The sequence below is a fragment of the Sminthopsis crassicaudata genome, chromosome 4 (genome assembly GCF_048593235.1).
Source record: "Sminthopsis crassicaudata isolate SCR6 chromosome 4, ASM4859323v1, whole genome shotgun sequence".
Lineage (NCBI taxonomy): Eukaryota > Metazoa > Chordata > Mammalia > Dasyuromorphia > Dasyuridae > Sminthopsis > Sminthopsis crassicaudata.
The window spans coordinates 314,623,438-314,649,686 of record NC_133620.1 but is presented as its reverse complement, the minus strand read 5'-3'; the positions used below and the strand labels follow the sequence as shown (position 1 = coordinate 314,649,686).

General features: G+C 35.2%; 1 protein-coding gene across 1 annotated transcript in view; it reads left to right on the top strand.

Moving 5' to 3' along the window:
- Positions 1-20,705: 20,705 nt before the first annotated feature.
- The window catches only part of DNAH17 (dynein axonemal heavy chain 17), a 288,979-nt gene continuing 283,435 nt past the window's right edge, over positions 20,706-26,249 (top strand). The window contains exons 1-2 of the mRNA XM_074260267.1: positions 20,706-20,836; positions 25,721-26,202. Coding sequence (XP_074116368.1) covers positions 25,849-26,202 — 354 coding nt within the window. The 5' untranslated portion in view covers positions 20,706-20,836; positions 25,721-25,848. The remainder of the gene's footprint in view (positions 20,837-25,720; positions 26,203-26,249) is intronic.

The window sequence follows — 26,249 nt, the reverse complement described above, 5'->3', positions numbered from 1 at the left end:
TTTTAAATTCTCAAGGGGATAAATATATTATTTTTACAGCCATATGGTGACCAAATCATTTCAAAATTACCTCACAGGTTGGTTGAAATTGGGCCGAAGGCCAAAAGAGCAGTTCCTAACTTTTCCACCCCTTGAGCAAAATGCAAATGTCCCCCAAGTGCCTGGAGCTGTTTTTTGATCCACTGGAAGAACTATGAAGTCCCTTTTCGTGTTATGCCCATTAATGTAACATAAATTAAGCCCACTAAGAAACACACAGTGAAAATGAACAAACTTATTTCTAGAACAGTATTTCTTTTAGGTCTTTTGGAAAATCATAAACCAGTCCCATTCCCCTTTAGCACACAAGATTTCATTTGATTTCTTTGTGGGATTTAGGTTATTTTATTTCCTAATTGGATCTCTCCCTTTGAAGTTTACATGTGTATTGTAATATTACCTCCTTAAAGGTAGAGGGTGGGAGAGATACATAACATTCTGAAAAGGTTTTATTCTCAGACTACTCAAAAATGCGGAGCCTATGGATGGCACAGCAGCCTAGCTCTCATAAGAGTATTCTGACAAGGATTTTAAAAGCATTAGATGAAAAAATGTTAATGAAATCAAGGAGAAACTAAATGAAGAAAATTTTACCAGCTCAATCTACAAAACATAAAAGGGCTCCAGCCTGATAATGGGATTGCTGTATGTAGAGAAACCTTCTAGCTAAGATCAAGAGAAGCTGAGAGACTGGAGAATAGGAATCTATGCTAAGATCTTGCTAAGGATAAATGTTACTACAAATTGGACGTGAAGACTCATCAGGAGAACAAGAATAATAGCATCCCAACCCTGGCACAGACCACTTCAAGCACAGCACCCCCAATGATGGTGGTTCAGAAAGTTGGCTAATTGCTCCTGAAGTACTTGAAGAAAATGCCACACCACTCATTACCTAGAACTTATTTAATGTAGATCACCAACAAAGGATACTACACCATTCCTTTTGGGAGTATGCTGAAGCTGGCCTGACACAAAATTCCAGTTCAAGAAGTAAGACTGGAAAAATGAATAAATATATGGAAATTTTATAGAGCTAGGGATGATTGGGACACAAATCCTGAAGAAGAAAAATAACTTCATTACCTACAAGAAAAACAGATTTTAAAAATTCAGGCTCATTTTTCCATAAATTACTATACAGCTTTTAATAATAGTCATATAATGAAACGAGGGAGAAAAGAATGGAAAAGGATTTGATATGTCCAATGTGAAAATTTGTTTTACTTGATTTTGTTTTTTATTTTTCCATTGATGGGAAGGTAGTAAGGCAGACAATAAGTCCTTGTTAGTTGGGGTAGGGAGAAAACAGAATAAATAAGAGTTATACTAAAAAGAAAGGAAATAAGAAGTCTTGAGTAAAGAAAATTAATAGCTTGGAACAGAAAGTGTTAAATATAAATTAGAGATTTCTTCAAAATCAATTTGGACTGAGAGAGATAAATGATTCCTTTGAGATAACAGAAAATACTAAAACCAAGTCAAAAGATCAAAGAAAGTAGTAAGAAATGTAAATTATCTCCTGTTGATCAAGAGAAGATAATCTAAGAATAATTAGACTATATAGCAATTCCAACCAAAAGATACGTCATATTTCAAGAAATCATGAATTAAAAACTTATTGGAATCAAAGAACAAAATGAAAATACAAAAAAATCCCCACTATCTATCTCCTGAAATAAGTCAAAATTACCATGTTCAGAAACTATAGCCATAATCCAGAGCTTCCAAGTCAAAGAAAAAAATACTCTAAGCAACAGAGAGAACAAAGTCAGTATCTCAAAACACCTGACAACTACCACATTATGAGAGGAAAGTTTGGACTAATATATTCCCAAAGATAAGAAACTCTTACAATCAAGAATGTCAAGGCAGAAATAAGCATTCAAAAAAAATAAAAATACCCCAGGTATTCTTGATGGAGAAAGGAGATACTTTGACTTACAAATACAGGAATCAAGAAAAATACAGAAAGATAAATACATGTGAGCAACTGGAAGGGACTATATGATAATGAAGAGTTTATGTTCTAAGGTGGGGATGGGGGAGAAAAAAATCATCCTCTCAGATCCCTGGTTCCTTTTAGGACCATCATGGAAAGAAACAAGATAGAATGCCTGTAAAAAAGGAAAGAAAAAATAAAAAAGAATGAGACAAAGAGTCATAGAATCAGAGATTATAGAATGAGAGAACCATAAATCCGGGGTAATAGTATTCAGAGGCCTGTGAGTCTAACTCTCTCATTTTACAAATGAAGAGAAAGGCTGAAAGATTTTGTGACTTTGCTAGGGTCATAAAACTAATAAGTATCTGAACTCTTCCTAACTTTGAGCCCATAATTCTAGCCACTATATCACCCACCTGCCTCAGGATAGAATTCAACAATCTAACTTAAATTGCATGAGAAGATTATCTAAACATAGAGGAAGGGAAAAGTGAAATAGATATCAATTGAATCTCACTTGACAAAATAAGGTTTAACACAGAAATAGGTATAAAAAATACATCAAATTCAATAGTGAAACAAGTGATGAGGAGGAGTTTTTAAGAGGATGGCTATTACCAGGAAGCTATAGTTGCTAGCAAAGTAAACTCCTTGATTCCCAAGAGGATATTAAAAGAAAAAATGCAGAGCAAAAAATAGTAATCTAAGTTGGAGAAGTTCTTTAATTGGGGAGTGACAAATTGTGGTTCATGAAGAAGTGGAGGAGTATTGTGTCATAAAAATGATGAAATTATGAGTGCTAAGATATATGAACTGATATAAAGTGAAATGAACAGAATTAAGAAAGCAATTTTTACAGTGACAATAAGATTATCAGGAAATATAATTTAATTTTTTTAAAAAGAAATAGGATTTTGTAAAACTGTGATGACTAATTCTATTTCCAGAGGACCTATGATGAAATATGTTATGCTCCTCACAGAAAAATGATCAACTCACTTCAAAATGATACCTTCTGCATCAAGATATAGAAGGACACTGGATTTTTTTTTTTGGCCTAATTATTCATTTGGTAGAAGTTTTCCCTCCTCTGTTTTTAAGGCCATTAGGAGATAAAGGTTAAAAGTAGTAATGCCAAAAGGAAGAGAACCCTATTTTTTAAAAGGAACAGAAAAGAACTGAGGAAAGTTCAAAAGGAAACACAAATAAGCCAGTTTTTAAAAATCTGAAATTTCTTTTTTAAAAAAACAAAATATTCCTTTTGTTTTCCTAATATGTATGTGAGCGTGGGTTTGTTGTTTTGTTTTGTTTGTTTTGTTTTTTGGTGTTTAAATTTATAATTTTTAAAAAAAAATTTACTTTGGAAAAGAAGGTACAGTATACCAGAAAGAAGAAATGCTAAATATTGACTTTGATTCGCCAAGCCACATAGCTCTGAAATTTTTAAAATGACAAAAAAAAAAATTCTTCAGGAAGACAAAAAGGAAAACAGGGCACATTTAAAGTAAAAGAAAAGTGCTGTTTAAGGTAATATCTGAGGGTTTTTTAATTGCAAAAGAAAAATTGCAGTTGGACCAAAAAAAAAAAAAAAGTAGCATGAATGATATATTGAATAAGAAAAAAATAATGCAGCATAAGGTTAAGATAAATGTAGATGTTAGGATAATGTGTTAATACTTTTATTTTTTTTTACAACTAATTTGAGTGGCTAAATTAGGCCATGGAATGTTTGTAATCATAAAAACGTATAAAAGTTCATATCTACATTCCAGAAGTTCTAAACATATATGAAAAAATCCCCCCAAAATTAAAGAAGCAGAGGAATTGGGAAAAAAGCTTGTATTCCCAAAAATAAAACTTCCCTCTGTGGACTAAAAATGGTGTTAAACTTGGAAACACAAAAATTAACAGTTTAAATCAGAAATGCGGTCTATTTTACTTACTAAATGAAATAGTTACAGAAGCTTAAAACAGATGGCATTCCTTCTAGAGAGCACCAAGTACGATAAGACAACAAAAAAATGTTTACATAACAATTAACAAGCAGTACATAAATACTTATATGCATTGTTGAGGGCAGTAGGGATTACAAAGATAAAAATGAAACAATTCCTGACCTCAAAAAATTTACATTCTGCTGTGGGATAAAAGGTACATGTATGCACAAAATTAACAAAAGGCAGTTTTGAAGGGAAACCACTGAAACCTAAGGAGATTAGGAAGGCTCCATATAGAAGATGGCACATAGTTTTTGAACAAAATTTGAAATAAGAGATTTTAAGAGGTGGAAGCTTATTCCATAAATACAGAAGAACCGAAAGATGGAAGATGGAGCATTACATCTAAAGGGGAAAATAAGAAAGCTAAAGTTAGTGAAGGGAAGTGTGTAATAAAATTGGAAAAGGCAAGATTGTGAAGAGCTTTTAAATGCCAAAGAAGTTTATATTTGTTCCTGGAGGTAAGATGAACTGTAGCTTATTAAAGAGAGAAGTGACATAGGACTATATGAAAATTCTTTTGCTTGCTTCAGGCAGGATGGATTGGAAGCAGAGACTAATTAGGATGCAGTTTCTATAGTCCAAGGGAAATAAAGAGGGACTGTACCAAGGTAGTGGCTGTGTGAATGGAGACAAAGGCACATGTATGAGAGATGTTGTGAAGGTAAATAAGACTTGGTAATTGTGAGACAGTGAAGATTCAAGAATACTGGATTACTAATGCCTTTTGACAGTAATAGAAAAGTTCAAATGAGGGATAGGTTTGGATGGCAAGATGAGAGCAGTTTAGGACATATTGAGTTTGATCTGCTTACAAGGAGTTCAGTAGATAGCAAATAATAGGATCTCAGGAGTTTGACTAGAACTGGAGATACAGTTTTGGGAGTCAACTACATAAAAATGGTAATTAAATCCATGGTAGCTGTTGAGGTCATGTCAAAAGCATTATGTACCCCTTTTTTCTAATTCTGATTTCACTCTGTATCAGTTCATTTCCATTATTCACACTTGGAAATAAGTTATTTATGACAAGCAGCTATAAGTAAGGTTTCTGGTGCTTTTCTGAAGAATTTTCTGATTCATTTTTTTCTTATGATAGTATATTTCAGTAGATTCATGTGCTATAGCTTCAACAGTTGCCATTTTCTATTCAGTAGGTATCTACTTTGTTTCTAGTTCTTTGTGTAATGAGGGCCTGACTCATGTGAAATGGTGTATTTCCAAGAATGCCAGGTCCTATTTCTGAAAGAATAATAATGTCCTTGGAGAGGAGGAATAGAACAAGCCTGTATTAAGCCCCTGTTTTTTTTTCCCCCCCAGGCTCTATGCTAAGTGATTTACAATTATTATCTCATTTGATCTTCACAGTAACCCTGTGTAGTAATCCCCATTTTATAGTTGAAGAAATTGAGGAGACAGGTTCAGTGACTACTATAGGTGTGCACATTCTCTAAGTGGTGCCAATAAGTGTGGACTGGTTCCAGTTAGTTAACCATGTACTGAAATATTGTTTATCTCCAACTTCTAATTATATGAACATGGGCTTTTTAACTGGCTACAGAGAGACATTTAAAAAGCTTTTTCAATTTTAACTATGGTCTCTGTCTCATTTGTTTCTGCTTTCATTTACTACTCAATTCATGACATTGATAAAGGGAGTAGAATCTCTAACCATGGTAAAGCCAACCACAAGAAGCCAAGGCTTGGAGTCCTGGTTTCTCATTTAGCCTGGCATTTATGTCCCAGGGAACATGGAATGATCTTTGAAAGCATCCATCAGAAATTCATCCCAGTAGAAGGATTCATCTGTCATATCTGGATGTAAACTTAATGGTATCAGTGCATGTAGGAAGTGAGTTAAGTTTTGTGCCTATTCCCCAAAAGACTAAGGGAGTATAATGGAAATTTTGCCCAGAGTGTTAGGAGAAATATTTGATGTTTATTTGTTACATCTTTGAAGTCAGTAGCCTTTCATAAAGTCTAATCTGATGTTAAATGGTTAATAGAACTGAGAATACTAAGTCACTTCTTCACTAACATATTGGCTTAAGTGAATGACAGAATACCTCAACTCTATGGGAACCTGAAAACCTTGAGGAGGAAAATGTAACAGATCTGGTCCTAAGAAAGTGAGATCAGAGTCAGCCCCTAGTAGGTAATGAACAGAAAATAAGAATATAGATCAGAAAATAAGAATAAGAAATAAACAATACTTAAAAGAATCATAAAGTAGTAACAACTATATGAAATGCTTCTCCAAGTCACAATTAGAATAATGTGAACCAGAACAAATCTACAGTTTCACCTCACATTCAGGAAATTGGCAAAGGTGACAAAAGATGGCAATAGTCAATTGTCAAGGATCAACAATAGTACTAGCATACTGATGCAGCCATAGTAGAGTTATAAATTAGGCCAATCATTTTAGAGTGCAATTTGGAATGATGCCAAAAAAAAAAAAAAAAGTGACTAATAAGTGATGTAAAAACAAGAAATATCAATAAAATTTACTTGGTAAAAAAAGTGACCAAAATACTCTTTGGCCTAGCATCCTGATAGGCGTTTACCCCAAGGAGGTAAAAGATTAAAAAGAAAGCTCCTTTATATACCAAGATACCCATAATATCACTTTTTGTTGTAGCAAAGAATTGGAAACAACTGGATAATAGTTAAACAACTTGTGACATTTGAATGTAATCAAATGCAAATGCTATAAGAAACAGTAAAGAATCTAGAAAGAATGGGAAGATATATGAACTGATACAAAATGAAATAAAATCTCCCCAAAAGAAGGATTCCGGTGTTTTGGGGGTGATGAAGTAATACTCTTATTGGCCACTAATCAGGAAGAGCTGATGATTCAGTGGCCCTTTAAAAAGGGAGTGACTACACCCTTGTTTGTTTTCTTTCTTCAACTCTCCAGGTGGCAAGTAGTGGTCCCAGGAAGGATAAAGGGAGTGGCCTCCCTTCTGCTTACCCTAGAAGAAATGTTGAACTGCTCCCTTGTGGGAGCTAGATCAGATACTCAGCTAGGTAAGCTAAGCCTAGGTTTGGAGAGTCTGGGCTGCCTTTTCCATTCTGTATTTCCTGGTTAAGACAAAACAATCATCTCAAGACAGATATACTCACTCAATCCTGGAAGAAATCTTGTGAGTCTGAGAGATTAGAGACCTTGGACCCTTGTTCTTTTAGTTGGTGTATCAGAGAAGATACTATTAACAGGGGAATGAGTTCATCTCCCTGTCATGGCTTGACAGAAGACATTTGGATCAAGGTTTTCTTGATGTTCTGATATTTGTCCTAAACTTTTGGCAGAGTATAAGTTATTATTGCTGCTTGTTTTAAGTCTTTGTCTTATTGTGTTTGTGAGAGCCTTTTGCATTGAATCTTTGTGTGTGTCTGTCTTATTCTTGGTTCATATTGTATTTTGAGTGCTTATCTACTACCCATCCCACTTTTAGACACCCTAGACATGAGCCAAATATAAGTTTTAAGCAATTTTCCTCATGATACCAAGGCGTGTGTGAGGGGAGGCAACATAATGAACCAAAGAGAAGTTTGACCTTTCTAGTTCTCCAGGATCTATCTTGCTCTTGACTACAAATGTGAATTCCTTAAAACAAGGACAAAGAGGAAACCTGGATACTTGGACAGATCACTTCACTGGACTTCAGTTGCTTCATTTGTAAATTGAGGGTATAAATCCAGACGAACCCTACATTTCTATTCTGACTTTAATATTTTGTGATCTTCTGAATAGTTGACAGATACTATAGAGTGGATAGAGAGCTAGCCTGGGAAGCAGGACAACCTATATAGACAAATTAAGTCATGTCTCTAACTCTATAATTCTAAAAAATGTGGGCCAGAGACCCCTGGGGGTCCACAAAGTTAAAATTATTTTCATCATCATAATCATAAAACTTTACTTGCCTTTTTCACTTTATTCTCTCATGAGTATACTGTGGAATTTTCTAAAGGCTATGTGATCTTTGAATTAAAGATTTAGCTACAAACATGAAGATTGAAGTAGTATCTATAGAAATGTTCTTTGGCCTTAGTGGACAAATCTATAGACATGACAACTTATTGTTTTGTTTGTGTTCTTCTGGTATCTGCACTAGCTAATAATCATTGAAGATCTTTTATGTTACTTCTTGGCAACAAATACAAATGGTGCTAAAATATTCAAAGTGTTGAATATCTTTTTTGAATCTCATGGTCCATCCTGGAATGAATGTATTGACATTTGCACCAATAATGCAAAAGCAATTTGTAATTTCTATCAGCAAAATGTAAAATAATGCCACTCTTTTTTTTTGGAAAATAGTTATTTTCTATAAAAATGTTATGTTAACATGTAATGGGTTTGTTACTGTTTTTTTTAAATGAATTAATAAATATGTTTTAAAGTTATCAGTTTTAATTTCTAATAAGAATTGATATATACATACACACATACACACACACACATATATATGTATATATATATATATATATATATAATTCATGTAAACAAAAGCTTTTTGAGGTCCTCAATGATTTTTAATAGTATAGAGGGGTCTTGAGAACTGTTATATGACTTATCAAAGTACTTAATATTTTAGTGAACCAAGCAACTTTCTAAGAGCAGAGGTGTTACTGATCTATATTGTTTTCATACTAGATGTTCTCTGTACCAACAAAATCACAGTTCTGGACCAATAACAAATAGTTAGATGCAGTGAGGTATGTGTAGGGGGTTGTATTTACTTACAAAGTAGAGATGGGATAGTAGAAGGAATGTATCCATTTAGGAAAAAGTTCAGATTCTTTTCTGCAAAAACTTGATAGATTGGCTTTTATCTTATTTTGTTACTAAAAATACCTATTCCTGAAAAGACCAAATGTCTGTGAAAAACATACCCTTTGTCTGAAGCTATCAAGAGGCATGATACCTCTACCTGCTTATAAGAATAGAAAATCCTCTCCTTTGGATTTATTCCTAAAATTCAATACTCTGTGAACTTCCTCTGTATTCCAGAGAAGCAACCATATTTATTTCACCAAAAGAAGCAACAGATTCAATTTGCAAATCCAAGAGCTGGGTCTCTTTTCCTCCTCATCTCTCCAAACCCCAAAGGATGTTTGATATTTTAGTAGTTTGGTGGACTTATTTCATAACTCTCTTTGATGAAAAGGAGGAGAATAGGGCCCACAGTTGTCCAAGGAAGTTAAAGATTCATATTTCAACTATTTTATAATTTTGCTTTTTAGCAATCCTGTTTTTCTTAGTATCTTTCATGTGATTTTTATATAGCCTGAGAGGCCTAGGTCCATTTGGGGGGAGGGAAGGGGTTTCACCTTTGACTTTTAGTCTAAAATCAGAAAAATCCACAGTATGATTTGTCAATAACAGTCCTAGCAAGTACAGGTGACAAAATTCAAGGAATATTTTATGGACAGGATAAGGAAAACAAAATAGAACATAACAGTACTCATAGAAAATAAACTTATATGAAAAACCTATATGGTATTTTAATAACACTTAGTCCCACAGAAGCATGGCTCCTTGCAGTCATGATTTCCTATAATTCTTCAACAGGATATGAAGCATCTCAGGAAGTAACATTGTGCTTTGTGAGTCTTTCTACAATTCCCATGAAGTGGTCTTCAATATTGTTTCCCATGATGGTGCCATATAAGAAGCATCAGTTTCTGGCCCATGATGTACAGCATATGTCCTTTGGCACTATTACTAAGCCTCTTACCAAAAAAAAAAAAAAAAAAAAAAAGTCATTTCTAACAAGAGCTCCCTACTTCTATTACAGAAGGGGATGCTTCCCTTGTGGATGACACAATTCTCCTTGAATGAAGTCACAAGCTTTGAAAACTTATATGTGGAAAAACTGTGCTAAATGCTGGGGATACAAAGAGAAGTAAAAAGATAGCCCTGATCCAATCAGGATCCAGATTACATTCTAATGATAAAACAACATGTAAACAACTAGGTAAATAACAGACATTAAGCTGGAAACCCTGGGAAGAGTAGGTTAAAGAAACTGGGAATGAAGTGCTAAAATAAGAAAGACTGATTGATTCTACTTCCAGGAGCCAAAATGATGTAGTAAGCAGTGAATCCTTGTAACTCTCCCATGTTCACCTCCAGGCAACCATACAATAATGCCACAAGACAGATCCTGAAGCAGTAGAACCAACAAGAAGATGAGGTGGAACAATTTTTTAGTCCAGGAAACTTAAGAGAATTGATGAAGTGTCTGTCTCACTTGGGGAGGGGGAAAGAAAGGGTGGGCACAGTCCAGGACAGGAAGCTTCCTAGAAAGTCAGCAGCAAACTCCTGCCATAGTAAACCACCAGGAGATCTTTAGCCCCAGTGTGGAGGACTGGACACATGTCAACACCAGGATCTGCCATGTGCCAGGAGAGCCAGGAAACTCCAGCTCCAGGAAACACTGCATACTTCAGTTTAGCCCCAAGGTGGGCAGATATCCTGCAGTTGGCTGGACTTCCCACATATTTCAGTGTGATAGGCAGACCATAGAGATCAGATGTTGTTAGACTATGGCTATAGCAGGGCCCTATCTCAGGTGGGTGCCCTCCAGCTGTCAAACCCCAGTGTGCTGCCGGGAAATGCAGAAACAGTTCACTGCACCTCAGCATGCACCAGTCCCCACCACTAGAATCAGGTAAGCTTCCAGACCCCTACACTTCCACCCCAACTCTTTCATTGCAGCATCAGATACAACAGTCCCCTGTGGACCTCAGGGCAAAATCAATGGAACACCAGATAAATACCCAGGGCCTACAGCCACTGGCATAAGAAGTTTGAGACAATTTTCCTTCTACCTTGGGAACAGAGTTCTAATTAAAAAAAAAATCCTCTCCCCTCAAAAAAGATTAGCAAAAATTAATAACAACAACAAAAAAAATCTAACCACAGAAAGTTATTATGGTGACAGAGAAGACCAAGATACAAACTCAGAAGAAGAGAACTTCTAAAATATCTATGAGCAAAACTCCAAAATAGGAAAGACCCACTGGTGTAGGTGAAGTTTGATCTGTCTTGGAAGGAAATCAGTAAAAATAAGGTGGAGTTGAAGTGACAGAGCATTTCAGATTTAGTAAATACCCAATAAAAAGAAACAGAATGAGAGAGAAAAATTCTGTATATGAGGAAAATCTTAGTAAACCAATGTAGTTAGATAATAGAGTGTGGAGAAAAAAGAATAAATTTTAAGAAGAGCGAAAAGTTAGGCATAATGTTATTAGGAGATTTAAATAGTAGAATTGATAATATTTGATCTTGAATATATTAGAGAGCTATTAAAATTCATTCAGCAAGGATGACCTGGTCAGAACTTAGAAAAAGTGGAGAATATTTTGGAATGTTTAGAGACTTCAGTCAAGGAGAGTAGTTGATGATATTGCAGTGGTCCAGGAAAAATGTATAAACATCCAGATGTATAAAGATGGTAAAATAAAGCAGGAACTTACCCTAATTCTCCAACTTTAAAATAATGTCTCAAAATTAATTCTGGAGCATCAGAACCAACAAAATGGGAAAAAATTCTACCTAACACAACTTAGAAAGTCAGTAGGAAAGGTTTGTCTCATCAAGGTGAGAGTAAAGCACAATCCAAGGCAAACAGTTGGGGAATCCACTAGCAAGCTGGGTTCCAACAAGCCATTAATAAAGCTATGCACTGGCACAAGCTAGGACCAAGGCCCTACACTTGGTGCAAGCTAGCAACTAGGGCCACCACTCAATCCAAATCAGCAGCAAGGCCTTGCCTCAGTAAGCCAGTGCAGACCTTGTAATCGACTGAATCGTTAGCAATGCCTCCTGAGCTATCAGTCCCCAAATGGTCGAAAGGAAATTATAGAGAATACTTTGCTGGAATTGAATACAGCACTTTTGCATAACCCAAACAGGGATCTAGTTCACAAACCTGGGTCACAGTCCTAGGAAAGGGAGTAACACTAGCACACTAGCACAGACAGGGGAAAAAGGTAAGACCAAGAAAGGTCAGAGTTTAAAAAGTGATTGTGATTGTTCACAAATCAGAGTACAGCTTAGGAGAGTAATGCCCACACCTCTCCTTAGATCATCACACTTTGAAAGAATCAAAAACATAATTATAGACCCCAGAATTAGCTCTTGAAGTAGCAGCATAAAAAACCTGAAGCTTGGGACAGTGCCTCCTGTACTCTAGGAGAAAAGTCCAACTTTGACATAAAATTAAAAGTTAAGCAATAAATTGTAAAAATAAGCAAAAAAAAAAATTAACCTGACCATTGAAAGTTATTATAGTAATAGGGAAGATTAAAACATAAGAAGACAACAATGTCCAAACAGCTACATCCAAAGCCTCAAAAAATGTGAATTGGTTGTCACTTCCAAAGAGAACTTATGGAAGAGCTCCAAATGGATTCTAAAAAACAAATAGGAAGAAAAAAAAATTGGGAAAAGAAATTAAAATGATACAAGAGAATCATGGAAAAAGAGTCAAAAACTTGGTAAAGGAAGCACAAAAACTGGAAAAAGATGTTCAAAAATTCATTGAAGAAAACAACTCTTTAAAAAGTAGAATTGTTGCAATGGGAAATAAGATACAAAAGCTTACTGAAGAAAATAATTCCTTAAAAATTAAGAATTGGGCAAGTAGAAGTTAATGGCTTCCTGAGACATCAAGAAATGATGAAACAAAATTGAAAAAATATAAGAGACTTTGGAAAAAATAACTGAGCTAGAAAATAGATTGAAGGGGGCAGCTAGGTGGCGCAGTGGATAGAGCACCAGCCCTGAATTCAGGAGGACCTGAGTTCAAATCTGGTCTCAGACACTTAACACTTCCTAGCTGTGTGACCCTGGGCAAGTCACTTAACCCCAGCCTCAGGGGGGGAAAAAAAAAGAAAAAAAAAATAGATTGAAGAGGGGTTATTTAAGAATTATTAGACTTCTTGAGAACCATTATTTTTAAAAAGAGTCTAAACATCATATTTCAAGAAATTATCAAGGAAAACTACATTGATGTCTTAGATCCAGAAAGTAAAATAGAAATTGAAAGAATTTGCTGATCATTTCCCTAAAGAATCCAAAATGAAAACTCCCAGGAATATATCATAGCTAAATTTCAAAGCTCCCAGGCTAAGGAGAAAATACTGCAGGCAGTGGGAAGGAAATAATTCAAAAACCATGGAGCCACAGTCAGAATTATACAGAATTTAGCAGCTTCTATATCAAAGGATCAAACAGTTTGGAATATGATATTCCAGAAGACAGAGAAGTGAGGATAAAATTCAAGACTCATCCATTCTGAAAAACTAAAAATAATCCTTTGGGTGGGGGGGGGGGAGTGGATATTTAATAAAATAAAAGATTTTCAACCATTTCTGATGAAAAGACCAGAGCTGTCCAGAAAATTTGATGTTTAAATACAAGACTAAAGAAAAGCATAAAAAAGTAAACAAGAAAAAAAATAAGGGATTCAATAAAACTATGTATATTCCTATACTAGAAGATGATATTTTTAACTCTTCATTACTATTAGGACATTTAGAAAAAGTTTACATAAAAAGCATAAATGTAAGCTGACTAAGTTGCTAAAATATTACAAAAAAATTAAAAGATGAGAAAGAATGATACACAGGGAGAAGAGGGTAGAGGAGAGAGAGGGATAATTATCTCATGTCAAAAATGTGCAAAAGAGCTATTATAATTAATGGAAAGAAAATGGTAGGGCAGGGTAATAGGCAACACTTGAACCTTACTCTCATCAGAATTAACTCAAAGATGGAATAAAATAGTGGTATTTTTGGCATTTAGTTGCTTTGAAACTCATTGAATTTGGTATTCACTGTATTGCAGGGAGAAAAAGTGACTCTTGTGCTCTCAGCAGAACAAGAGACAGCATGCAAGAGCAGCAGCAGTGAGAACAGCAGGAGCCCAAGTGAAGGCAGCAGCAGAGAAGAACCCAGGACAGCTGGCAACCCTGAGTCTTGGGCTTCTGAAGGCTTGGGACTATAGCTTCCACCTAAGGAAGCTTGGAGGGTATGGGGTGAGGGAAGAATATAAAGGTCTGGGTTCCACTCAGAAAGTGAATTGGTTTAAGCTGGGCTGATATTGCTTGTGAATTGGGAATGAAATAAATAGGCATGAGGGAAGAGGAGAGAGATCAGAGAGTGCAACTGCCTCTTAGTCTCCTTGTATTGTTATCCTCTCACACGAAGGGATCAATTCTGATGGTCAGAATTAGATCCTCAGCAGCCACTAATAGGTGGCTCTCCTAATACCCAACAGCCACTAATAGGTGGTTTCCATAACAAGAGAAGAAAAAGAAATTGAAGGAATTAGAATAGGCACTGAGAAAAGCAAAATTGTCACTCTTACCATATGATATGGTGATATACTTCAAAAAATCCTAGAGTATCAACTAGAGAGCGAGGGGAGCAGAAGGGTTTTTTCAAAGATGTAAAGGCAAGAGATAGAAAAGATTACAAATAGGATAGTAGGATCAAAGAAGAGTTTTTTGTTTGTTTGTTTTTAAAGGCTTGGGGAGACTTGGATTTGTATGTTAGCCACCTGGAAGCAGCCACTTGATAAAGACAAAAGATGGGAGTGGGTATGATAGTGGGAAGAAATCTTCTGGAGGAAATGAAATTAAGAGAATTAGAGGAGTTAGCCTTTGAAAAAGAATTGCTATATCTATCTGAGATGGAGTGAAGTGGATAATGTGGGAAGATGTCTGAATGATGTGAGATAAGATGGGAAGTGAATTTGAATTTGAGGCCATTCAATGAATGAACGAATTTTTTAGTGAAATATGAAGTAAGGTTCCTGGCTCAAGGGAATGGGGAGAGAATGTTGTAGGAGTCTTGAGGAGAGATCAGAAAATTTTAAAAAGCCACTTTGGGTAGTGGGAAAGCCAGTTGATTAGGGAGGAATAGAATGTTTGCCTTGCTACTGTGAGGTCTTATTTGAGATTAGATAACAAACTTGTAGTCTTTTAAAAACATTTTCTCCAGGCTTATTCAGTTGCATATAAATAGGAACAGAGATGGGTGGTAGTAATAATCCAGGGTTGTGGCTTGGCAAAGTATGATTGGTGATAGTGATGTGGGTTAAGATTCCTTTCTAACTCCTAGCCCCCATCGGATCTGAGCTAACTTGGGCTGTCCCAGCCCCCATTCTAATGATCTGCTCAGGTTTCCCAACCCCCCCACAAACAGCTTCCTTCTTATCTAAAAATCCATTGAATTCTATTCAGACTCTAACTCTGGCTGAAGCTCAAGCCAGAGGCCAACCTGGGACTTCACCCATGAGCCCCTTTATAAAAAAGGGAACCCTGGAGTCCACTCTTTGCAGAAGTCCCAAATATGGCATCCTTATGATGTCAAGGGTTTCTGCCCACCAGACCTGTAACTCCGGTGCCCTCTTATCTCTATCCTCAACTTTACTAACTAAACTTTACTTCCAAACCCCACAATAAACTTTTTTTTTAATCAATCTAGGTTTTCGGGCCTCTAAATTCCTTTACAGGGGACTCTTGTGCCACTACTAGACCTCATTTAACTTTGTATCCTTGCACTGAACCCAAAAGAGTTGCAGGGGAGCTCTATTGACTCCCTGTACCCCAAACCAGACACTAGACCTCAATTAATCCTAATTTCATTTAGGTACCCCAATTCTAGATCTCATCAATAGGACCAAGAACTAAGGGACTTAAGAGGAGGGGGTAGTATAGAGCAGGTTCACCAAGGAATTGAGATAGGGGAAAGAAGAGAATGTAGCCAATGGAAGGATAATGACATGAGAAAGATATGGGTGGAAGATGAGAGTAAAGGAGAAAATAAAAGTCATAGTGAGTTTTTAAAACAAGGTTAGAAGTTGTAAAATGTATAAAAAGCTGGAAAGTTGATTAAATAAAGGAATTTCGTAATTTGTGAAAAAGGAAGTATTATCCTCATGGGTGACATATCCATCTATGTCTGTAGCCTAAATGAAGTGATGGTGGGAAATAGTGCCAACAGGAATGTCCCAATAAGGAGATGGAAGGAATGATAAAAGAAATAGTTTAAGATGAAAAGAGGTCTATTATGGATCAGATATTTCAAAAGGCACAATGAGAAAATGTCGACAGATGTAGGAGTTAGGTGGATAAACATGAGGGATCAGGATGTTGAGAATGGGGAATAAGGTTTGTACATTAATAAGTATGGGGAGGAGCAGAATCACTGGAGAGCCATCCTATATAATTAGTATTTTCACAGGCCCAAAAAAGAAAAAAAAAAAGAAGAAGAAATCACAGCTGATTAACATATCAAAAAAGTCTGAAAATGTATAATTTTGTGGGCCTCCCATCTCATATAGAGATATGTTCTCATATCTCATTTTTGTTTGTTTGCTTTGTGTCAATTTGTTTTATTTAATTGGTTTTGTTTGTTTATTTATTTATGATACAAGGGAAGATTTTTTTTTTTATGCAAAGCATTTCCATAAAAGTCATGATGTACACCAACAAAATCCAACAGCAAGAGATATAAAGAGAAATTCCTTTCGATAGCATAAAAAATTTGGGAATCTATCTACCAAAGAAAAGTCAGGAATTATATGGGCAAAATTACAAAACACTTTCCACACAAATAAAGTCAGATTTAAACAATTGGAAAAATATTAAATGCTCTTGGATAAGCCAAGCAAATATAATAAAGATGATAATACTACCTAAACTAATCTATTTATTTTGTGCTATATCAATCAGACTCCCAAGAAACAATTTTAATGACCTAGAAAAAATAACAAAATTCATATGGAAGAACAAAAGGTCAAGAATTTCAAGGGAACTGATGAAAAAAAAATCAAATGAAGGAGCCTAGCTGTACTTAATCTAAAACTATATTATACAGCAGTGGTCACCAAAACCATTTGGTATTGGCTAAGAAATAGATTAGTTGACCAGTGGAATGGGTTAGGTTCACAGGACAAAATAGTCAATAAGTATAGCAATGTAGTGTTTTGACAAATCCCAAGATCCTAGGTTTGGGGATAAGAATTCACTATATGACAAAAACTGCTGGGAAAACTGCACATTAGTATGGTAGAAACTAGGCATGGACCCACACTTAACACCATATACCAAGATAAGATCAAAATGGGCTCATGATTTGGCATAAAGAACGAGATTATAAATAAATTCGAGAAACATAGAATAGTTTACCTCTCAGACTTGTGAAGGAGGAAGGAATTTGTGGCCAAAGAAGAACTGGAAATCATTATTGATCACAAAATAGAAACGTTTTATTATAACAAATTGAAAAGCAAAATAAACTGATGCAGACAAAATTAGAAGGGAAACAATAAACTAGGAAAACATTCATTTTATTAGCTATGATTTCAAGTGGCATTTTCTTTTCTTTTTAATTAATTTTATAATTTAACTTTCCTTTTTTGACAGTACATATACATGGGTAATTTTTTTACATTATCCCTTGTTGCACTCCCTTCTGTTTCGAATTTTCCCCTCCTTCCCTCCAACCCCTCCCCTAGATGGCAGGCATTCCCATATATATTAAATATAACAAGAAATTTTAAAAAGTTATACACTTCCACATAATTAACCAACCCAAAAAACATAATAGTACATAGAATTCTATACTTTTATTCCTTTGCGTCTGCAAAGAAAGGAAGTAAATAACATTTATTCTTTTTAAGGCCAAACATGCATATTACAATTGTTGTTGCTGCTGCTGTTGTTATTATTTCCATTTACATTGTTGTATTACATATTATGTATATTGTTTCCCTGGTTCTGCTTGAGTGCTTTGCATCAGTTTTCATATTTCTCTGAATTTTTCATATTCACATTTTTTACAACACAATGATATCCTATTATATTCATGTGCCACAGTTTGTCCAGCCATCACCCACTTGGTATTTTCTGTTTTATTTCTCATTTTTTGCTACCATAAATATTTTGTTTATATGGGATGTTCCTGTTTGTTGTCTCCTTGGAGTGTAATCTCTGCATCAAAGGATATGGACCTTTTTTGTCATTATATTGGCATAATTCCAAATTACTTTCCATCTCCAAAGATAGCATATCATTGTGCCTTTATTCCTATACTCCTTCCCAAACTAGTACTTCCCTCTATAAAATGGGTTGACAGAAAATTTTTATATTTTCTGCTTTCTCCTGATTAATCATGTGGGAATTTGGGGGGTGGTTTCTGGTGCACAATTCAGGGGCTCTCAACCATATATTTAGAATCTTCTATGTGCCAGGCACTGTACTAAGCACTTGACATTCTCATTTGGTTACAAGTTTCCAGTTTCTTGTCACTACAAAAAGAGGCTGTCACAAACATTTTTGCAAATGTAGGTTCTTATCCCTTTTTTATTATCTCTTTGGGATATAGGCCCAGTAGAGACACTGCCTGATTGAAGGGTGTGCACAATTTGATAGGTCTTTGAACATAATTCCAAATTGCTCTCCAGAATGATTGGAATTTTTTCACATCCCCTCCAACATTCATCATCATCTTTTCCTGTCATCTTAGCTAATCTTAGAGGTGTGTAGTGGTATCTCAGAATTGTCTTAATTTGCATTTCTCTAATCAATAGTGATTTAGAGAATTTTTTCATATGACTACAAATGATTTTGATTTCTTCATCTGAAAATTGTCCTTTGACCACTTATCAATTGAACAATGGCTTGTATTCTTATAAATTGGAATTAATTCACTATATCTTTTAGAAATGAGGCTTTTTTTCAGAATCCTTGAGTGTAAAAATTTTTTTCCCAGTTTTCTAAGAAGCTTTGTTTTAGACTCAGCCAATATTCAGCTTTTGCTAAAGTTTCACTCCTCCTCAAGTCTTCTTGCACTTTACTGCTTTTCATACACTCTATGATCCTAATATACTGGTGCTCTTGTTATTTCATGAACAGAACACTCAACCTCCCATCTTCATGTTTCTGCAAGTCTGTCTCTCACTTTGGCAGTGCTATCCCTCTTCATCTTCACACTGTCCATGGTTTCTTTCAAATTTCAATTCAAATCACACCTTCTTCAGCAGGGCTTTCTTAATTCTCTAACAGCTATTCTTTGGATATATTTTATTTACATGGTTTTTCATTTACATGGTGGGTGACAAAGAGGTCATCACCATTAGAGGTACACTCATTGAGAGAAGGGATATTTAAAAAAAAAAAAAGAAAACTTTCTTTTATGGTAAAAAAAATAAATAAATAAATAAATAGGAAAGCCGCTCAGGCCTTTTGCTATCAGTGTGATAAGAGTAAGACTGGCTCAGATTTCTTGTCACCATTATGATAAGAAAAAGACACTGTAGTAGTTTTTGTTTTCAGCTTCCAGACATTGTTCCTAGATGCTAAAGTCATATTATATAAAATCAAGGTTAGGAAAAAAGTTACCATTCCATTTTTGAACAGCTGGAAGGTATCCTTATTTTTCTCATTCTGCTAATTTGTTTTCAGACATGTACACCTTATCTTCCCCTACTGTTTTCTGTAAAATTCCATTTTTCGATTTTCTGCATTCACATCCTATGTAAGATTGTTGAAACTGATGCTCTAGGCTCACTGATTCTTGTATTAAATCAGTTGAGTCTGAATGCTAAGCTTAATAAAAGTATAATTTATTTATCTCTCTGTGGTTGATCTGGTGATTGACAGTACTACTCAATGACCCCTCAGGTGATTTTATTTCTTGGTAGCCCCTGCACTTAGCACTATTATCTAGTAGCCAATCACTCAAGTGTCATTTGTTAAGTTCCAACTAAGTTCCAGTGTTCTTGAGGAACAATGACACTCTAATGGAGAAGACAAAATGCAAATAACCATGTTCACAATCTATATACAGAATAAATTGGAAATGATCGACAGAGAGAAGGCATTAGTATTAAGAAGGATCAGGAAAGGCTTCCTATAGAAGATGGAATTTTATCTGGGATTTGGAAGAAGCTAAGAGATAAAGATGAGGAATGGAGAGCATTCCATGCATGGGAGACAGCCTGTAAAAGAAATTGCCTGGAGTCAAGAAATATAGTGTCTTTTTCAAGGAACATCAAGAAGGTTAATGTCATTGGATTGTTAATAAATACTTTTTGACCAATTGGTAGTTATAAGTAGGCTCTAGTATGTTATCAGGCCCATGTAAGAAGTTTTATAAAAGGCATCATTAAGAAATGAAATTTTAGAAAAATAGGTGGGCTAGTCATATAGTGGGAGCAAAGTATAACGGAGAGCCCTGTTTTTGTGATGTATCCTTAAATTATTAAAAGTACCAGGAAACACTCTCCAGACATTGATATCAGATGATTTGTGGAATATTTGTGAAAATACATGGACAAGAATCATACAGGATGAGAAGTATCAGCATTTACAAAGGAGCACCCACATTGATAAGTTCATAGATCCATCAAAGTATAGATATAAAACAATTTGGAAGTTCAATACAAGTCCATAAATTTATTTGTGTATTTCAGAGAGAAATGTAAATAATTTTATGGTAATTTATAGTTATATTTACCTTATTCCCTGCCCTAACTGATATCAGCAACTGATTTCTTTTTTTTTTTTAACTTTGGTGTTGCAGCTGTTTTTATGGGTAACTAAGGAAAAAGTTCTAGTAACACCTCCTCATGGTTCTAGAGTGGAAGTTTCTGGAAGTTCTGCGGCAGTTAGTACTCTAGACTAGCTAGAGACAGAGAAAGCAAGAGAGTGAGAGAGCGAGAGAGCGAAAGACTAGCCACTGTTTTAACCTGTTATAGAAAAAGGGTCTGTCCATTAGATGACATACCTCTGTAATAATTTGCTTAACCAAATTGTCAGGACTGGTGAGTGTCTTTTTAATGTTATTAAGGGGGTTGGAGCTAATGGAATAATCACAGTAGGGAATTGATGTTGGCAGTCCAGGACCCAGGAGCAGTTTTTTTTTCCCAGAACCTGGAATGTCAAAGCTGGAAAAGAACTTAAAGAAAATATAATCTACCTCCTCATTTCACAACCAGTGCCCCAGAAAAGGATGACCCTTCTCTGTAAAATCTTCAGTGTTTGTTTCCCCAGGTTCAGAAGTTCAAGAGACTACATTCTTCTTTACAGCCACAAAGATACCCAATTTTGTGCTTTATGGATTCTGGCTACCATCAGAAATCCACATTAATGGAAACCCATTGTTTATGCACTGAAGAGGTCTGGAAGTTTATCTTGCACTAATTACTTTTAAGTCATATTTTAGTCTGATTTTTATGCTACTTGGGATCCAACTTAGTTAATATGAATGTTGTTACACCTAATCCAGCAGGTTAATTATCAAAAGCAAGAGTTCTCAGATGGTGATAGTGTTATAGGTTCCATAGGCTCAATTATGACACAATAGAACAGTAAGTTTACTTTTTTTGAAAAGTAATGTAATCCTAATTCATTTGTGCCATATCCCAATTCCCCAGGGCCTTCTTAGACAAAGATTACTAAACAGATAAATGAACTAGATAATCTACTAAAATAGAGGAAATCCAAGATTTTTATGAAGATAGCTAAGGAGTCCCACAACTTAACATAGTAGAAATTTTTCTTCCTTTCCTATCCCCAAAATTGCTTTACGTAGGTAACATGAGCCATAGGCTATGTTTTGGGGGCTTATCCAGTACCCTTGCTTGGATTGGGGAGGAGTTGGAGGGAATAATCTAGACTACTAACATTAGAACTTCACTAGCAGGCTGCAAGAAATCATAGAGCACTCTAAAATACACCCTGAAAGCATTGACAGGTGTGAATTTAATGATGTGTGGTTTAAAAATGTTTGGGGAATGAATGGTCAGTATTATAGGTTGGTATAATGATGGGTATGGACTATCAGCAAAGAATTTTAATTTTGTTGGTGTTTATAAGCTGTGACAAGAGCTCCATAGCTAGAATCCCATGAGGTTTCAAGGATGTAAAGTTATTGGATAATGAGCAGGAGACTAGTTACTCCCTTGTTATCTAACTCCCATCCTCCCACCACTCTTTCAATTCCTCCACGACACACTCTCTAGTCCACATATTCAGTACTGCTGAATAGTTTTGGCCTCTGATATACAAACCCCTGAGGGATTTCTTTCTCTACTGCCATCTTTGTCTTTAGGATCATCAACTTGAGCCCTTCTTCCAAGTGTTCATCTCCCCCTCATTGTTAGCCACTAGTAACTAGTATACCAGGTTTGTTTAATCGATTTATTTTGAAGATATAGCAAGAAACAAAGGTACAAATATTTCTATCATGTCATCTCAGGCTCTCCCATTATCTTGTTCTAGGGGAAGTTGGGCTCAGACATAACATAGTTTATACATAGCATTAATTTCACCAAGTTCACATCTAGATACAACACAACTGCTAAATGAGTTCTCATTTTTATTACTAGGCAGGATCCTGAAGTTTGCTTCATGATCCTCAGGACAGTGATTCCGGACTGGGCTGCACAACTCAGCATAGACTTGATGATTCCTGGCCTCCTGGATACTCAAATGTTGTCCTGGACACCCAGATGTTTTCCTGACCTTTTAAATTTTAAAAGGTTCTATCCTCCAATTCCTCTGCCTAAAATGAAAGAACAAACACTAAGGCAAAAGCCAGAGACCCATTTTCATGGGGCCACTTTTCAGCTTTGGAGGGAGAGGCCACTCCTATTATTATATTTCCTCTCACTCAGTTCCATTAGCAAAGGAGTTAAAAAAAAACTTAAAAAACTCACTTCCGTGAGATTCTCTTCATTGATGGAGAATGATTACTCAATAAGGTGGAGGAAAAGAGGAAGTAATTGCAAGAGAAGAACAGAGATCTTTTTCCTTTTTAAGAAATTTATTAAGGAGCTATCTCTATCCTTAGAAAAATAGGGTTAACTTATGTGAGTTAACAGCTGGGCTTTTTGCCTGATCACAACAGTTTATTTTTTCCTTTTTAAAAAATTCATTGAACTAAATACAAAATAAGAAAAAACAGAATAGAAAAAAGAAAGAAAAATAAAATAAAACAAACAAACAAAAAACAGTGTCATATGCCCAGCCGAACACCAGGGAGGATTCAAAACATATAACAGTAAATTTCCATTTCAAGAAAGCATATATAATAATATGAGAAATTATATTCATGAATGTCCATCTTTGCTTGCTTTTAGGTTATTCTTTTGTTCTCTGCTGAGCACTTTTTACTTTATTCGTTTTTCCCCTCCTTTGACCTTCCCTCACCTTCCCTGAGCAGGCAATAATTGAGCATAAACATATTTATATATACATATCTATCTGTCCATTCATATCCACCTACAGATCCACATACGTATACATATGTCTATATACATGCATATATAGACCTAAATACATACGTATCTAGATATACTCAGATACATATATATGCATATGCATTTATCTGTGGGTAACTATGCATCTAAATAATAATACTAACATAATATGTAGATTGAAGTTTGACTTTGTCTAAGATCAATGATTATTCTAATTCTACTCTTGATCCTTGTTGATCTGGTTCTGTATATCTCTTTCCTGTCTAATGCCTTTTTATTCTTCCTCTGCACCTCATTTGTATAACATAACTACTATATTTACCTTTTCTTATACAGTTTGCTTTTTATAGTCAGATCATACTCAACTGTAACTTAGTCTTTCTTTGAGCTATCTAACTTATCTTATAAAGTATACATTTCCATGTAAAAACAATTTGTCCACATTAAGTTCATTGAAAATAATCTGTGATATTGGCTTTTATATGTTAAATTTTCTATTAAGTTTGGATTTGATTGAAAGAAACTCCTGAAAATCTGCAAATTTGTTGAATGTTATTTTTTGCATTCAATATTACAGATACTTTTGCTGGATATGATATTTTTGACTACAGGCCTCATTCTTTTGATTGCCAGAATATATGATTCTAGGACCTGTAATCTTTTGATAAGTCCTGTACAATTGTAATTGTAGTTCTAGAGTATTTGATTTTTTGTTTGTTTGTTTGTTTGTTTCTTGCAAAATGTTTTGGGTTTTTTTTTTTATTTGTAAATTTCAAAATTTGGCAATAATATTCCTATGTGTTTTCCATAAAGGATATTGTTGAGATGTTGCTTGGTGGATTTTTTTCTGTTTCTACTTTTTTTCTCATATTCTATCACTCTAAGACAATTTTCTTAAGATTATTTCTTTCGTCATTGTGTCAAGATCCTTTTTTTGGTCACAGCTTTCAGGTAGTCTAATTATTCTTAAATTTTTTCTTCTTGATCTGTCATTCACATTCTGTTCTATTTTTCATTCTTCACATTTAAAAAAATTTTTTTTAGTTTCTTATAGCTTCACTGGCTTCCCCTTGTCCAATTTTAATTTTCAAAGAATTATTTTCATCTTTAAGACTCTGAAACTCCTTTTCCAATGGGTTGACTTTTTTCTGTAATCTTGTTTTTCTTGGGTGGTTTTTATTTTATTTTTTTACTTTTTTCCTCAGTGTCTCTCATTTGAATTTTGAAATGTTTCTTAAATTCTATCAATTCTTTCTGGACAGGGAGTCATTTAATATTACTCTTTGGGGTAAAGGAAGCTTTTTTTTTTTTTTTTTACTTCATTGTTCTCTGAAAATGAATCCTGATCTTCCCTATTCCTATAGTAAGGTTCTATGATTGGATTCTTCCTTTGCTGATTCTTTTATTTTTTCGATGAGAAGTTAATGAAAGCACCTCTAATCATGGGGTGGCAGGATAGTGCTTCTAGCTTCATATCAGCTTTCTCCTCTGACCTAGAACCCCAAACTAAGAGCTGCCCACTCCTGAAGTTCTGGCAGCCAGCAGACTTCATGTCCCACTGCCTCTGCAGTGGTTCCTTCTGCCACATCTCAGAAGCACAGCTGGGCCTGGCATTTTCAGATCAGCCAGTCTTCTCAGACTCAGAGCTTGGACTCTGCACACAGTCTAAGAGGTGAAAATGTCTGTGGTTCCTCCAAAGGCTCTAGCCAAACCCTTAGTTAATCTAGGGGTCCCCACTTGCTGTTTCTGTGGAGCTAGCCTGGAGGTGTTTGTACTTCACTTGAGTTAATTCTTAGCCTGGGGTCTTTATTTGGATCTTTTTGGGTTGCGCCAGGAGGATCCCTATTCTTCTCCCAGTCTTCTTGATTTTTCTTCAGTCTATGTTAGCTCTGAACTGCAAATTTGTTCTGTTTGGGAGGAAATATTGAAATTTACCAACCTATTCTGCCATCTTCTCAGAATCCTCCCCCTAAGAGGTATTTCACATTTTCTTCAATTGAATTTTCAATGGATTTTCATACTTTGCAAACATCACTATAAATAATGATTGAAACTATATCTAAAGGATGCCATGTTTAGAGGAAATTAACAGCACTTTTACTTCTTCAGGAGAATAATAACAACAGAGTTTAACCAATTAGGAAAAAAGAGAATATTCAGATTGTTAAGTGAACTTCCTCACTTCATCTTAGTCTTCTTTTCTCTCCTCCATGTATCAGTCTCATGCTGATCTCTCAGGGTCAATCTCTCTCTCCCCCCACAAATGATATACTTTATACACCATTCTCATTTTAAAAGTTCATCTGATTGTACTTATGATGATGCTCTTCAGTTATCTTTCCAAATTCATTAAGAGACATATGTCAGTACCTTTACCCACATTCATAGCCCACCCCTTCCAAAAATATAAACTCAGAGCTAACATTTCTATTTTTTTTCAAACAGGAAATGAGCTCCAAATGAATAAAAGTTCTGATGAAATGTCTGATTCGGAGTAAATCAAGAATTATTTGCTAGCATTCCTGGTCTATTAATTATTTCAGGAGGAATTTGAAGAATAAAAGCAAACCAAGATGGCTATGCAAAACCCTGCCATTGACCCAAGAGTGATGCATTTGGAAGCTTATAATAATCTATCATTAAGGTTCAAACCAGATAAGTGGTTCAAGATGCTGGGGAGTGAGGAATATTTGAACATGCTGATAGAATTCTTTGATAAGGCAGATACATTAGTCATTGTGTTTACCATCAATCAAGCAGGACTGGTCATTCCTTGCATTGGCTTTCCATCTGTCCTTAAGAGCAAAGGATCTTATTTTGTAAAATCAAATAATGAAACTGTCACCAAGTTAAACTACCAGTCTCTGCTTCTCTGTGGAGACATAAGTCATACACCTGTGGAACAGTTTATAGCTGTGGTAGAAGAGGTAAGTCCATTCAAATGAGTAAAAGGTTTAAGAAGCTGGAAAGTTCT